The sequence below is a fragment of the Rhinolophus sinicus genome, linkage group LG02 (assembly GCF_036562045.2).
Source record: "Rhinolophus sinicus isolate RSC01 linkage group LG02, ASM3656204v1, whole genome shotgun sequence".
Lineage (NCBI taxonomy): Eukaryota > Metazoa > Chordata > Mammalia > Chiroptera > Rhinolophidae > Rhinolophus > Rhinolophus sinicus.
In genome coordinates this window covers 116,669,694-116,683,483 of record NC_133752.1, presented here as the reverse complement: position 1 = coordinate 116,683,483, position 13,790 = coordinate 116,669,694, and the positions used below count along the sequence as shown (strand labels likewise).

The window sequence follows — 13,790 nt, the reverse complement described above, 5'->3', positions numbered from 1 at the left end:
TATAAACCACGAAAAAAAATTGAAATTATGAATCCATACCAATAAAAAAGGGAGGAAGAGAGGGAGGGAGGGAAGAAAGGAGGGAGGGACTTGAGAGGAAAGGGAATTGCTAGGGGAAGGAGCTTGGACTAGGGTGGAAGAGAGCTAGGAAGGGAGGGAGGGGAAGCCAAGGATCAAATGGTAAATGTGGAGAGAACGCTGGAGTGGGAAAATCGCCATTTTGCTTCATTGTGGTGGACACTACATCAGGTACAAATCAACAGTGGATGCTAAATCTAGGAAAATTTTGATAAGGACCACGATACTTATATGGTAAGTACGAGTATCTGCCTATTAGATGCAAAGGAAGAAAAAGTAATTATTATCCAGTCAAAAGAACTGGACTACATCTTGACCTTTCACAAGGTGATTAAAATGAACATCACCTATGAAAGACAGAAAAACATCATGGGTCTCCAGATGTGATAACCTGAGAAGGAAACAGTATGGCCAAGAATGCATAATCCCAATCTAATCACAATAAAACAATCACAACATGAGAAACATTCTAGGAGAAGAAAAAGCAGGAGGGGATCCACTTTCCTCACAAATGTCATAAATGAAATGCTGTGGAAATGTTCCATAATAAAAGAGGCTAAAGCAATATGACAACTAAATATAATATCTAACCCTCACTGGATCCTATAATGGAAAGGGGGAAATGCTACAAAGGACATTATAAGATCAACTGACAAAACAAGAATTAGGATAGTAAATTGAATCAATTTAAATTTATGTAGTTGACAACTATACTGAGTTTATGTAAAAAAAAAAAAAAAAAATCCCTATTCTTCACTTAAGTATTCAGGGGTGAAGGGCCATAACTAATCTCGAAATGATTCAGGAAAAAAAAACAATACAGAGAGAGAGAGAGATAGAGAGAGGAAAAAAAAAAGGAGGAGGAGGAGGAGGAAGAAGACCACCACCAGCACCACAGAGGAAAAGGGAAGAGGAAGGGAAAGGGGGAAAAAAAAAGTGAGCAAATGATAAAACAAATAGGATAAAATGTTAATACATAAATCTGGATAAAGAGTATACTGATGTTCCTTGTATAATTTTATTCTTGTAACTTTATGTAAGTTTGAAATTCATTCTAAATAAAAAGTTAAAAAATTATATATGTATTCAACCAGACCTGCATTACCCAATACAGTAGCTACTAGCTACATAAGGCTGTTAAACAGCTGAAATATAATTAGTCCAATTGAGATGTGCTGTGAGTGCAAAATACACACCAGCTTTCAAAGACTTAGTACATAAAAGAATGCAAAATATCTCACTAATAATTTTTATATTGATTACATGTTAAAATATTTTAGATATATTAGGTCAAAGAAAATATATTTTAAAAATTAATTTCACCTTTTTTCAGTTTTTTTTTTAATGTGGCTACTAGAAACTTTAGACGTGTATGTGACTCATTTGCATGGGACAGGGCTGAGCTAGACAAGATTTTCTCCAGAATGAAGTGTCACACTATCTCTGCAAATTTCTCCCAATTTCTTTCTACTCTAAACATCTCTTTCTCTCTAAAAGTCACTTGGTTTTAAGCTACTTAAGGGTAGGAACTGTGTCCTATTCACCAATGTATTCCCAGTATCTAGCACATAGCAAGTGTTACAAATATTTGTTTACTGAAAGGCTGATATGCAAAGGAAGGAGGCCACGCAGGAAGAATGCACTCATTCCCACCTCTGAGTCTTTGCTCACACTGTAACTCCTTCCTAGAATAAAACTTTCCCTCTCCTAATGACACACATTCTTCAAAACCCCATTTCATACTCCTTTCTCCAAGGAGACTCCCCACTTACAAAGTTTCCTTTCTAATCTTTCCTCCTCTGAACTATTTATAGCCTTCATTGTCTATATCATTTACTTGGCACTTAATCATGTAAGTTGCTTGAAGTTCCCCTCAGAGACACGCCCCCTCCCCACAAGTTGGGTCTCATATTTTCCCCATATCTTCCTCAGTTAGTAGCATAGTACTAACTATACCAGTTGAGAAGTGGGGGAAAAGGGCAACGGGGTGCCAGGAAAAGGAAAATGGATTGGGAGTTTGAAAACATTGGCTGTAGACTGTTTTGATATCTACTAACTGTGTTGCCTTAGATAAATCACTGAATCTCTCTGTTTCTACTTCCTCATTTTTTTAATCAGACAGATAGACCTGTTGACCCTAAAAGAAACCTCCTATTTCTACAATTCTAGATTAAATCTATCTTTTCTTTAACCATATTATTGATATACTACACCAGTAAAGGTAAATTGAATATACTAATGTTAAATCACAGTGAGTTCCTTAAGAATGAAATTGCAACAAACTTTACAAACTGTTGAAAGTACTAAATGTTGATCATCTTTCTAGCCATCAAGCACTTTTAAATTCACATGTCTCTTCAAAAGACTATTAAGCAAAATAGTCACTATATACATATTAGAGCTACCTCAATTTTTTCCTCAGACCCTTTCAAGCCTCAGAGAGACAGACACCCTTTAGTAAGAGGAGGAGGAAGAGGAGAACCAGAAAGTAAATTCTCTGTAAAGTACCCAGGTACCTTATTGGTGATGTTCAAAGACTCTGAATTATAATTGATTATAAGCACATTATCTGTTTCTTCTTTCGAAAATGCCATTTAAAGGACAATATTCAGAAGAAAATTACAACAGTTAAAATGAGAAGGTCATCTAAAAACATAATGTTAAAGGAACGCAATATAATTTCAAAGCATGGAGACCATTTCAAACAAACCTCTAAAACAGCAACTTGAGTTTTAATCTTATATCTTAATATCTCTGCTGAGAAGTAAGATTATCAGGGTGGGGTAAAATAAAATCGTTACCATGTTACATAATTTAAAGATTCCAGTTATACTTGTTAGTAAATATCACCTGTGGAGTTAAATGTACATTCTACGTTCTAAACTACTAATAAAATCACAAGATTTCTTTCAGGCTTTTATCAAAACGCCCCTATTAAATGCTGAGCATTAAGAGACCCATGCGCATGATAAAAGCTGAACTCCAAAGGAATTCTCAGGCCTCACCATCGGATCTGCAGCCTTATCTCCGTTTCACTTCCTAAACTTAACTGCTCATGTTCCCCCTAATATTATTCCCCTTTTATGGCTCCTTGTCTTGGGATTTGCTGTTCCTCTGTCAGACATGCTTTTCCCTCTTTTGAGCTTCCAATACACCCTCCTCCCTGAAGTTTTTCATGGCTGCTCCAACACCCTCCTACAAAGCAGCGCCCACAGCACTCTTCATTCTTCCATTACACAGCACTGTGATTACTTTTAAATGTCCACTTCCACAACCAGGCTGTGAGTTATAAATGGAGGGCCGATATCTTATTTAACTGTTTCCCAGCCCCTGGCATATAACTGGCATTTACTTACACTCAGTATAAGTACACTGAAAAATAAATAAAGTAGTTAACCGTGAGAAACAATTCAAATTGTCCTATAAAAGAGTATCCATTTAACACAGTGGTTTTCAACCAAGGACAATTTAGCCCCTAGAGGACATTTGATAGCGGGGTGGGGGGATGGGGAGGGTGGCTACTGGCATCCAGTGGGTAGAAGCCAGGGATGCTGCTAAACATCTTGCAATGCAAAGGCGAGACCCCAAAATAAAAATCATCCAGGCTCAAATATCAATGCTGCCGTGGTTAAGAAACTCAGCTGTCCACTGACTTTTTCATATGTGACGGCTCTATGTCATATCTCAGCAAGAACCAGAATAAATTCCAATTGTGTAGTTTCAACTGAAACTTCTGCAACAGTTGATGCGCATGCACGACACTAAAAATGATCTTTATATAATCGTAATGCTAAACATTAAACTAACAGTACTGGAGAGCATCCCATATTTCTGAAAACTAATCTCTAACTACCAGAAGCTACTCTTGAGTCAGTAAACACTTTGTTTTATATATAAACTTTAAAACAAACCACAGGCAAAATGATTTTCGGTTGTGGAACTATGACAGAAAAATCTGAGGCATGAGGTAACCCATTCCTCCAGGTCCGATAAAAGAAGAATCTCTAAGTACTACAAATAAATCATGCACAGATGTCTCTCCTGTTGAACACATGAACTGATGGCAAGAGTAAAGGGCATGCCCTTGCTACTGCCCAAATCACCAGCTTATGAAGGTCTCAAAAAACCCTGCCAGAACCACTGCAAAAAATCATCAAATATCAATAAAGGGTGGCAGATACAAGGACATTAACTATGTCTCCCCAATATATGACCAAGTTTCACATGACTTAAACATTTCACAAAAGCTATGCAGAAGCAAGAACACTCCCTTTCCATATAGCGTTGACTCAACTCTCTTAGCACATTCCTTGGCTGAATACCACAAATTCACTAATTTCTTCTGTCTTTTGCACTAGCCATCCTACTCACACGATAACCAATTAATGGGTTTGGCACCAACTATGCAATCCTTTACATTTTGTTGCACCCTATTAGTCTCAAAAAGAAGAAAAGAAGCCATCCAAAACAAAAACTTAAGTAACTCTTATAGGAAAATACATTTTATGTTATTCCAGGAATGGATTCCTGAACAATACACGTACAGCTTTCCAATGCTCTAATCGTCATATCTTAAGGTTTTTCCAGATTCCAAATACAGATAGCACTGGCAGAACGTGAAAGAGTTAGTGTATACCACGGGATAAAGCCCCCTGCGAATTTAGTCTTGGACAGCTCAAAAGAGGGACTGGCTGGGAGGGGAAAACGCATGTTTAATTGAGAAAAAAAAAAGTTTCCAACAGTGAGTAATATCTTCCTTCTCAGCTGACTCTGCCAGCAAGTGTCGGTACCAGGATTGGGCCCATGCTAGGCCGGGTTTCACTACATCCCCCCCCAACATTGTCCAGACACGAAACCGAAGCGGTAAGTGGCAGGTGCGCGTGGTGTAAAGTTGGGGGCACCACGGGCGGGGAGGGTGGGGTGGGAGCTAAGCGAGCCTCCCGCGATCTCCCCGGGCGGTCTCCGCGCTTCGGCAGGCACTAGCTCACCATGGACACCGCCGTTCCAGGGTCTGGGAGGAACGCGCCGGTACCACACCCTCCTTCCCCTCCGCCCTCTGCAATGACAGCCCCGCGCCACAGCCGGACGCCCGGCCTGGGCGCACGGGGCCACGGAGGACAAGGCGTCCCGCCCCGGGCTCTGGCCCGTCGCCCCGCCGTCGCCCCAGCCGCCCTCCCTGCCCCCACGGCCCGACCCTGGGGCGGACGACCGCGGCCTAATCGCTTCCCGGGCAGCGGGGCCTAGAGAAGGAAGGAGCCCGAGCTAAGGAGGGGGCGCCCGCGCTGCCGCCAGGGCTCCTCAGCTCCGCGGCGGCACCCGCAGCCCAGGGCTCAGGCTCTCCCGCTCACGTGCTGCCGGAAAGACGATTTCACTCTCTTACCCGCTGCAAAATCCTCCTTAACATGGTTTAAACACCACCGGCGCTGTCGCGTTGACTCTCCGGACCCTACGCGGGGGCACTGATTACTCGGGGGTGCGCGGGAGGGAGGGACTGAGCCAGAAGGGGGCCAGGGAGAAGGTCGGGGCGAGGCGGTGGCAGTGGCCGCTCCAGCAGCCCCGACTTCCCCACAGGCGGCGAGAGGGAGCGCGCGCGAGCGAGCGACGAGGTAGCCTGCGAGCGCCCGCCCGCCCGCCGGGCCACCCCCGTAACTGACAGCTGGGCGGGCCCGCTCGCCGCCGCCCCGCCCCCTCGGCCTGTCCATCCGCGGGGGGGCGGGGCTGGAAGGGGCCTGGCCAGGCCCCGCACCAATCGGAAGCGGCGGCGGCGTGGGCGGATGCATGACGGACAGGCGGCAGGATACTTGTGCCGCCGCTCCTTCCGGCGGTCCGGGTAACGCGGTGGCCGCGGAGCGCACTCCCGCCTTCCGTCAGAGGCCGCGCCCGCGCGCAGACCGCGTGCCCGCTAGGAAGGTGGGTGGGGAACCCTGGGGCCTGGCGTTGGGGTGCCGCTGACCGTGACCCGAAGAGAGGGGTCCCGGATGGGCACCTGAGACAGCACCTCCGGATCCTCGGTAAAATTTGTCAGTGTGATCCTGGCCTAAACTATGACTGGACTGGATCCTCGTCTCTGCTGGAGGCGCTTATCCCCTGGGTGGAAGCGAAGGAGAGAATCACCGACAAGATAAACCGGTCTGTTGGGCTTCCCTGCCCTTGTCCGAACCCTTGTATCGTTTCCCTACTTCCTCCCTGCTTCCAATTTCAGCCAAAGAGGAAATAAAGAATCAGAAGAGTTGGAAGAAACTGGAATTTGAGTTAGCAAGAAAAGTTGTCCCTGTGGGACTGTAGCAACAATATTTAATGGACTGATGTCCCTAACATGCTGCACTTTATCTTTCTAAAGCCCATGTTTGAACCATTCTAAGAAATTTTAAATCCTATTCTGATAATAGATATATGTAGTGAATCAGCATTAATGTGTGTGTTTTATAGGTTAAGAAAAAATAATGAGGTCGCAGATAGACAGCACGCCAAAACAAGGACGTGGACTTGGGACTGACTTCCAGGAACAACGTCGTTATTTAAACTCAAAAATCACAGCTTCAGAGTCCTACCATTCTGCTAGTATTCACAGCTATCTAAGTAGTTTAACTTTTATCCTGAGATGAAGAGAAAAGCCTTTAATATTGTTTAAATAGGAAAAGAGAGGGAATAATGCAACTAACCTTGGGGGCAGGGAGAGAAGAGACTGAAGTCTACCACGCAATGAATGGAGTGGGTATAGAAACTACTTCCAAGACTTTTGATAGGATGCAGCAAATATTATTGTTTGTTTGTTTGTTTTATTTTTTGACTCTTTTTTGTTGCAAATATTCTCAAATGAGTTAATGTAAGTGTTCTGCAAAGTGTAAAACATATGATGTAATGTTATTTCTATCCCAAACATGTTCTATTCTTTACTGTGTGCCTGTAATGCAGCAAAACAGTCATGCCTACAACTATTATAATACATTATTAATCACTATTGATAATAGTGCACTTAAATACTTCCAAGCAAACATTGCAATGTGCATACTTTTCCATTTTTCCATACACAGGTGTGTTATTTTCAGACAATATAGGAAATATTTTCACCAATTAGCGTGATAAAACTGTGTGAAATAATACATATACAGAGGCTGCCAAAAAAATGTATACACAGTTTAAGAAAGGAAAACACTATTAAAATTGTAATACTCAATTTTTACCAATAACGAAAGATGAATACGTCACGTTTGACTTCTGCAATTATAAGAGGTGCTCAAAGTGGTTACCATCAGAGCAATTTTAACAGTTTTTTCCTTTCTTAAAATATGTATACATGTTTTTGGCATCCTCTGTATATTTGGTCTCTACCCCAAGTTCCTGACACAGAGCTTCCAAAATCCTTGTAATTTCCTTAGCGTTAGGGTGCTAGGAGCAGCTCTTGTTTTAATATTTGGTCTTTGACCCTGGTTCCTGACACCAGACCTTCTAAGATCCTTGGAATCCCCAGAGTGCTAAGAGTGTCCTTTTGTATGCTAATGAGATGACTGGTGGTACAGCTCCCCAGATTGTTTTAGAATTGGGGCTGAACACTGGAAAGACCAAGAAGTGTTGAGAAGGTCGGGATTTTCAGACCCACCCCCTTTCCACCAATGGAAGGAAGAGGGGCTGGAAGTGTTCATCACCACCGAAGGCCAACCAAGTCTACCTATATGATGGAACCTCCCTGAAAACCCTAAACATGAGGTTTGGAAAGCTTCTGGTTAGTGAACCCATCAAGATGCTGGGAGAATGGTGTGCCTGGAGAGGGAACAAGGAGGCCCTGCACCCCTTCCCTTATACCTTGCCTTATGCCCCTCTTCCACTTAGCTGTCCCTGAGTTTTATCTTTTATAATAAATCGGTAATAATAAGTAAAGTGTTTCCCCGAGTTCTGTGAGCTAGTACAGCAAATTATTGAAACTGAGGTTGGTGTTATGGGAACTCTAAATTTGTATGCAGTTGGTATGAAGTACATATGACAACCTGGGACTTTCAACTGGTATCTGAAGTTGGGGACATTCTTATGGGACTGAGCCCTTAACCTGGAGGGTCTGCCTTAACTCCAGGTCATTAGTGTCAGAATTCAGTGACTTTGTAGGACACCCAGTTGGTGTCCAGAGATTTGGAGAATAGCTTGGTGTAGAATAAAAAACTCCACACATTCAGTGTCAGAAGTGTTATAAGTAGAGAAAGGAAACAGTTTGTTTCATTTAAAGTGGTATTTCTCTTTTTTGTTTGTTTTTCAAAAATTAATTTAGTCTAAAGCTGCTTATTAATGTCACATGCTAAGGCCATCTCTACTGGAATTCTCCTGTGGACTCTTTTGACTAATGTAATAGACTCATCTAGGACTTAGCAGATGGGTTATTCAAAAATCTGTGTGCTCCCCTCCCCCATGCAGCTTATGATAACTCCGTCATTGGAATAATACACTAGAGAACTTAATTACTGCAAAAGAAAATAAGCAGTGGGTGAGATATAGTCATGTAAAAATACCCTTCACTAATCTAGCAGCTTCCCACACGTAACAGATCTACTTACCTTTTCTGGCCATTAATTCCTATTCATTCAGCTCATTTACATCAATATCCTCTGTTCTTTGACTCCACCAACACCTCCAGTCCACTGGCCCCTCTTGCTTTCTTACAATCAGCCATTTCCCTAGCATCCTCATTTCCATCAAAATCCAGCTGTCTATGATTCAACATTATAGTCCCCCAACCCTTGCAAATATGTTTAACTTTTTCACCTTTTGTCCGCTGTTGTTTTCATCTAGCAGAACCCAAACCTAACTATCCACCTACTCTGCGCTGCACAGGAGCAGCTGAATATCACTAGAGATACACATACACAACTGGGGCTATTGGGCTCATTGTACATTATAGTCACAGATCTCAGGCAGAAGCTCAACACAGACCAGCAGCAATCCTGTTACCCTTTCCTCCTTTCTTCTTTGTCTTGATGTCCAGAATGGCATTCACACCTATAGCCGTTTCTCTGATTTTCCTTGCATTTTCTTAACCCACTCCAGTCACGCATCCTTCTCACCGACTCCAATGAGACGTCTCATGTTAAGATTACTAATGACCTACATGTTGTCTAATCTAGTGACAACTTTATTGTTTTTGACTTTGACTCTCACATTCAGAACAGTCGACCACCCTCTCCATGAATTATTTTATTCTCTTGGCTTCCCAAACAATGCACTTTCTGGTTTTTCTCCTGAATAAACATTCCTTCTCAGACTCAATTGTTAACTGCTCTACTGTGTATCTGAATATTCACGTGCCCCCCCACTCTGTCCTAAGACCCCTCCTTTTATCTATCACACACAGTCTAGAAGTTATCTCAGCCAGTCTCCTGGCTTTAAATTTTATCTGCCCAAAACTCCCAAGTCTATATCTCCAGGCTGACTTCTCCCCAGATTTCCAGACTGGTATAACAAATCACCTACTTCACATTTCTTCTTGGATGTCTACTGAACATCTCAAACTTAACATGGCCCAAACAAAAATTACACTTTTATCTTCAAACTGCTTCTTTGCCAGTTTTCCTGTCCCAGTATGTACCATTTTTAGGCACTCATTAGGATCAAACCAAAAATCTTGGAGTTATCTTTGATTTCTCTCTTTATCTCATCACTTCCCATCCCCCAGCACAACCATCAGAAAATCTTGACCGGTCTACCTCCAAAACATATCCTAAATCTGCCACTTCTTTCCATTATCACCCTAGTCCATAGCCCTTTCATCTCCTGTCCAGATTACTATAATAGTTTCCTGGTTGTTCTCCCTGCTTTTACTTTGGCTTTCCTGTAATCCATTCAATACACAGCGTTTAGGAACAACTTTAAAAAAATGCAAATCAAATAATGTCACTGTCCTTCTTAATTGTAGCTTCCTATCATAAACACAATGAAATCCCAATGCCTTATCTTGGCTCATGCACCCTGTCGATTTGGCCCTGCCTACATCTCTGCCTTCCACTTTTAATGATTCTCCCCTTGACTTCATATGCCCCAGCCTCTCTGAACTTTTATGCTCCAATTGCACAAAGCTTATTACTTTCTCTGTACCAATGAGTTCCTATTTACGAAATGTTTTTCCCTGAGATCTTACAATAAATTTTGTGGTACTCATACTGCATCTTTAAAAGTCACCTCCTCAGAGATGTCTTCAAGGATTACCTCATCTAAAGTCGTCTTCAATGTATCACATCACCCATTTTAATGATCTGCATAGCAGAGAAAACTACCATTTCTGCTTTTCTTGTTTGTCTATTTATGTCTCCCCAACAAGAATGTAAGTTCCCTGAGTAGTAGGACCTTATCTCTTGTTCACTGCTGTATCCCCAATTATTAAAACAGTGCTCAACCCATAGTTAGCAATTAATAAATAGTTGTTGATGCCTGAATAAGGAAAAGAAAGAAGAAAAGGAGAAAGGTGCTATGGCACCTTCCTGTTTGTATCCATCTAAATTTCATAATACTGCCACCCAATCTGTGGAATTTTGTTCTAATAGCCCAAAAGGAGTAAGAGAGAAGTGTATATAATTATTTCTGTAAGAGTAGCCCTATAGGGTTCCTCAAACTCATATCGTCCTACTTGTGAAGATATGGTCCAAATCCAACAATTTTGAGAGCAATCCAAGCCTTTGATCCTATTTGGTATTCTTTTTTCTTTTGATATAGTATGTACGTATGTTCCTTGACTCTTCAAAATTTCCCAATATTTATGGGAAACAACATATTCTTGACCTTCTATAAATTAGAACATTTTTCTTCTTGTTAATTCTCATGTAACAACCAAATAATTCATTTTTAATTACAAGTATATCCATGAAAAATTACAACACAATAAGCAGAGTGCAGACAATGGCTCTGTATAAGTAAGGCAAAAATAGTTTAAGGATTCTAATGAATACACACAGGACCACTAACCAGCTCTGTGGCATCAAGTAGAGTCTTTTTTAACTTAACTGAATTATTCACTTTTTTAAAAAAGTTTTTCCTTTGGCTCATTTATTTATTGGTACCTTTAAAACAAAATTGAGATATAATTCACAAATTATAAAGTTTACACTTTTAAAGTGTACGATTCTTAGTGGTTTTTAGTATATTCTAAACATTGTGCAACCATCGTGAACCAACTAATCAAAGCTTAGTGTCAATTTGTGCTTCTTACAGCCCTTGAGGGCAGGATGAGGAGGGAGGCAAATGTGAAGGCTTCAAATACGTGGGGAGATACATGAATTTTCCAGAAATCCCTACTGGTTTTCTCCATACTTTAGTAGACTCGATTAACCTCAAGGAAAATATCAGGTCTCCACTAAATTTCTTTGGAGGCAGGTTTAGGGAAAACCCAAAATAATAGTTATGTTTTAATATCTATTAAAAATAATGTTCTCAATATACATATGGCATAGGCCATGGTCAAGCCTATTGCATTTAAACCACAAGTTGGTGGAGTACAAAATAAGTTATGGAATCAAATAGAGATGACACAATAAAAATTCCCATCTATGATACTAGGGAAGAAAAAAATATATAGTCACAAGATGTAAAGTACAGCATAGGGAATATTATCAATTGTATTGTAATGGCTATGTACGGTATCAGATGGGTAGTTGACTTGTTGGGGTTATCACTTTGTGAGACATGTAAATGTCTAATCACTATGTTGTTTCATACACCTGAAACTAATAATAAAAAATAAATAGATAATAGGGTGATCTCTTGAGTGCCAATGTGGCTCCTCCAATCATACACAGAAAGTTCACGGTTGGGATTTTCTGACCTGGTAGACTTCTCATTCTGTGTGGGTTTTCATAAACAACACATTTTGGGAACTAGGAAAGCAATGGGGATCTAGGATATCTCACCTTTTGATCTTGGAAATATCTTTACATTGCCTGTTTGCAAAAAAAATTTAGTAAATCAAAGTGAAATTGAAGTTAAATCAAATCCAAATCATCATTCTTATCAGTCTTCTGAGACCAATCTGTGAACCCTCTAGCTCAGGGGTGTCCAAACTGCGGCCCGTGGGCCAACTGCAGCCCGCAATTCATTTTTAATTGGCCCGCAGCAAATTCCAAAAATATATTTAGTTTACTTAAATAAACCAGGTGAGGCAATACGTACTTCACCTCGAGTGAGTGGCCCGGCTGTTTGTGTATTTTACCACATATGGCCCTTGGTGAAAAACATTGAAAAAAGTTTGGATACCCCTGCTCTAGCTGAACAGCCAACCAAACGTAATAAGTCACCAAAGGCAATGTGGGTGAATTGTAGCAATGGAACTAGAGGGGAGCAAAATTTGCCACCCCAAATAAGCCTCCATGGCATAAAGATAATTTTAGGCTGGTTATTTTTAAGAAATAGCAGATATGAGAGAAGCTCCGAAAACCAAGCAGAAGTGACCCTTTGTAAGAGACATTCACGTGTAAAAGGGAAATCTCCACTGGTAGTGTTGTCTCCCTCTCTGTAGCAAGAAGAGAATGATGACTCAATCTAGAAACTTGCATCAATAGAGAAGGCAGTGACTTGACTCTGCAGAAAAACCTTGCCCTTGTTTACTGTGCTTTTCCTGGTGACCGCCCATAACTGACTCCTTCCATCCCCCAACCTCTTCTTTTGTCTTTAACTGAAAATGGTGTTTAAGGTGATGGCTTCCACCATTTTGGAGAGTTACTCAGTCTCCCTGAGTCTCTCCCATGTATACAGGAGGTATACATGTTATTAAACTTGTATTTGTTTTTCTCCTATTAATCTGACTTCTGTCAGTTTAATTATTAGAACAGGCAGGGAACCTAGAAGGGAAGAAAGGAAAGTGTTTCCTCTCCTACAGAACTAATATCTGAAACTGTCTTCTCACATGCTTCTGAGATGTGTTTTTGAGGTCAGATAAAGTTATTTAACACGTTTGATAGAGACCTGTCATCAGAGCATTGGTTAGCGCTGGCATTTCCTTGGATTTGCTAAGTCCAGTGTTTATCTAAGTGTGTCCTTCCAAGCCCTAAGTTCTCAGAGGTCACCTCAGTGAACGGGGAGAAGCAAGAAATTAAGGCCCTGTGTTATTCGCTCTTGCATCAGCTGATGTAGCTTCACTTTTATGTTTTACATCATGAGGTTCTGATTAAGATGTTTCAAAAAATGGGGAAAGTATGTCAGGCGCCCAGAAGGAAAAGTGTAGTTGAAGATATTTTCAAGGAGGGGCTATTTAAGCGGGCATGGTCAGAGGTTAAGAAAACCAGTAAGAAATGGTAAAGCACACCTCGGTTAGCAACAGCAGGAGTTATCCCATAGTATCTAATTGGACTAGTGCCTGAAGGGGTAAGAAGAGGGAGCAGTTATCAGAATCTCAAGAAAACTGTGAGGGAGAGCTGCAGGACCGGAGCTGTGACCTCCAGTAGAGAAATATTTAGAAAATACTTAGATGTGGCAGGGAGGGTACCAAGGGAATATATGTCCCGGCTTCACTCCTTTCCCCCTTCTGGATTTCATGCTGGTGCTTTCCACTGGCCCAACCTAATGAGGAGACAGAGAACAAGGAAGCTTGCAGGAGCAAGGAGTGGATCAAGTTCAGCTTCCAAAGGCAGAGCAGCTGAGACCTCATGTTACATACGAGTCGAGCTATGTTCCCTCTGGAGAAACGCTGGAAAATAAACTAGATTCTATATACTCATGTATACTATATCTAAGTCATTAAGAAC

The 13,790-nt window shown here is 41.4% G+C and overlaps 1 protein-coding gene and 1 long non-coding RNA gene across 12 annotated transcripts in view; one reads left to right on the top strand and one right to left on the bottom strand.

Moving 5' to 3' along the window:
• Positions 1–5,727, bottom strand: part of EEA1 (early endosome antigen 1) — a 114,304-nt gene extending 108,577 nt beyond the window's left edge. For 4 of the 8 annotated variants that reach the window (XM_074325284.1, XM_074325285.1, XM_074325286.1 and 1 more), the window contains exon 1: positions 5,459–5,722. Coding sequence is in view for 4 of the 8 variants with exons in the window: in XM_019710310.2 (XP_019565869.2) it covers positions 5,459–5,482 (24 nt within the window). In the remaining 4 variants the exon portion in view is untranslated. Of the gene's footprint in view, positions 1–5,458 lie in introns of all 8 variants that reach the window. The other 4 variants (XM_019710311.2, XM_019710309.2, XM_019710307.2 and 1 more) reach the window with 4 other exon arrangements.
• Positions 4,731–13,790, top strand: part of LOC141570065 (uncharacterized) — a 31,993-nt gene continuing 22,933 nt past the window's right edge. For 3 of the 4 annotated variants that reach the window (XR_012493872.1, XR_012493874.1, XR_012493871.1), the window contains exon 1: positions 5,917–6,207. This is a non-coding gene — a long non-coding RNA (uncharacterized LOC141570065). Of the gene's footprint in view, positions 4,942–5,916; positions 6,208–13,790 lie in introns of those variants that run through there. The other variant, XR_012493873.1, reaches the window with a different exon arrangement.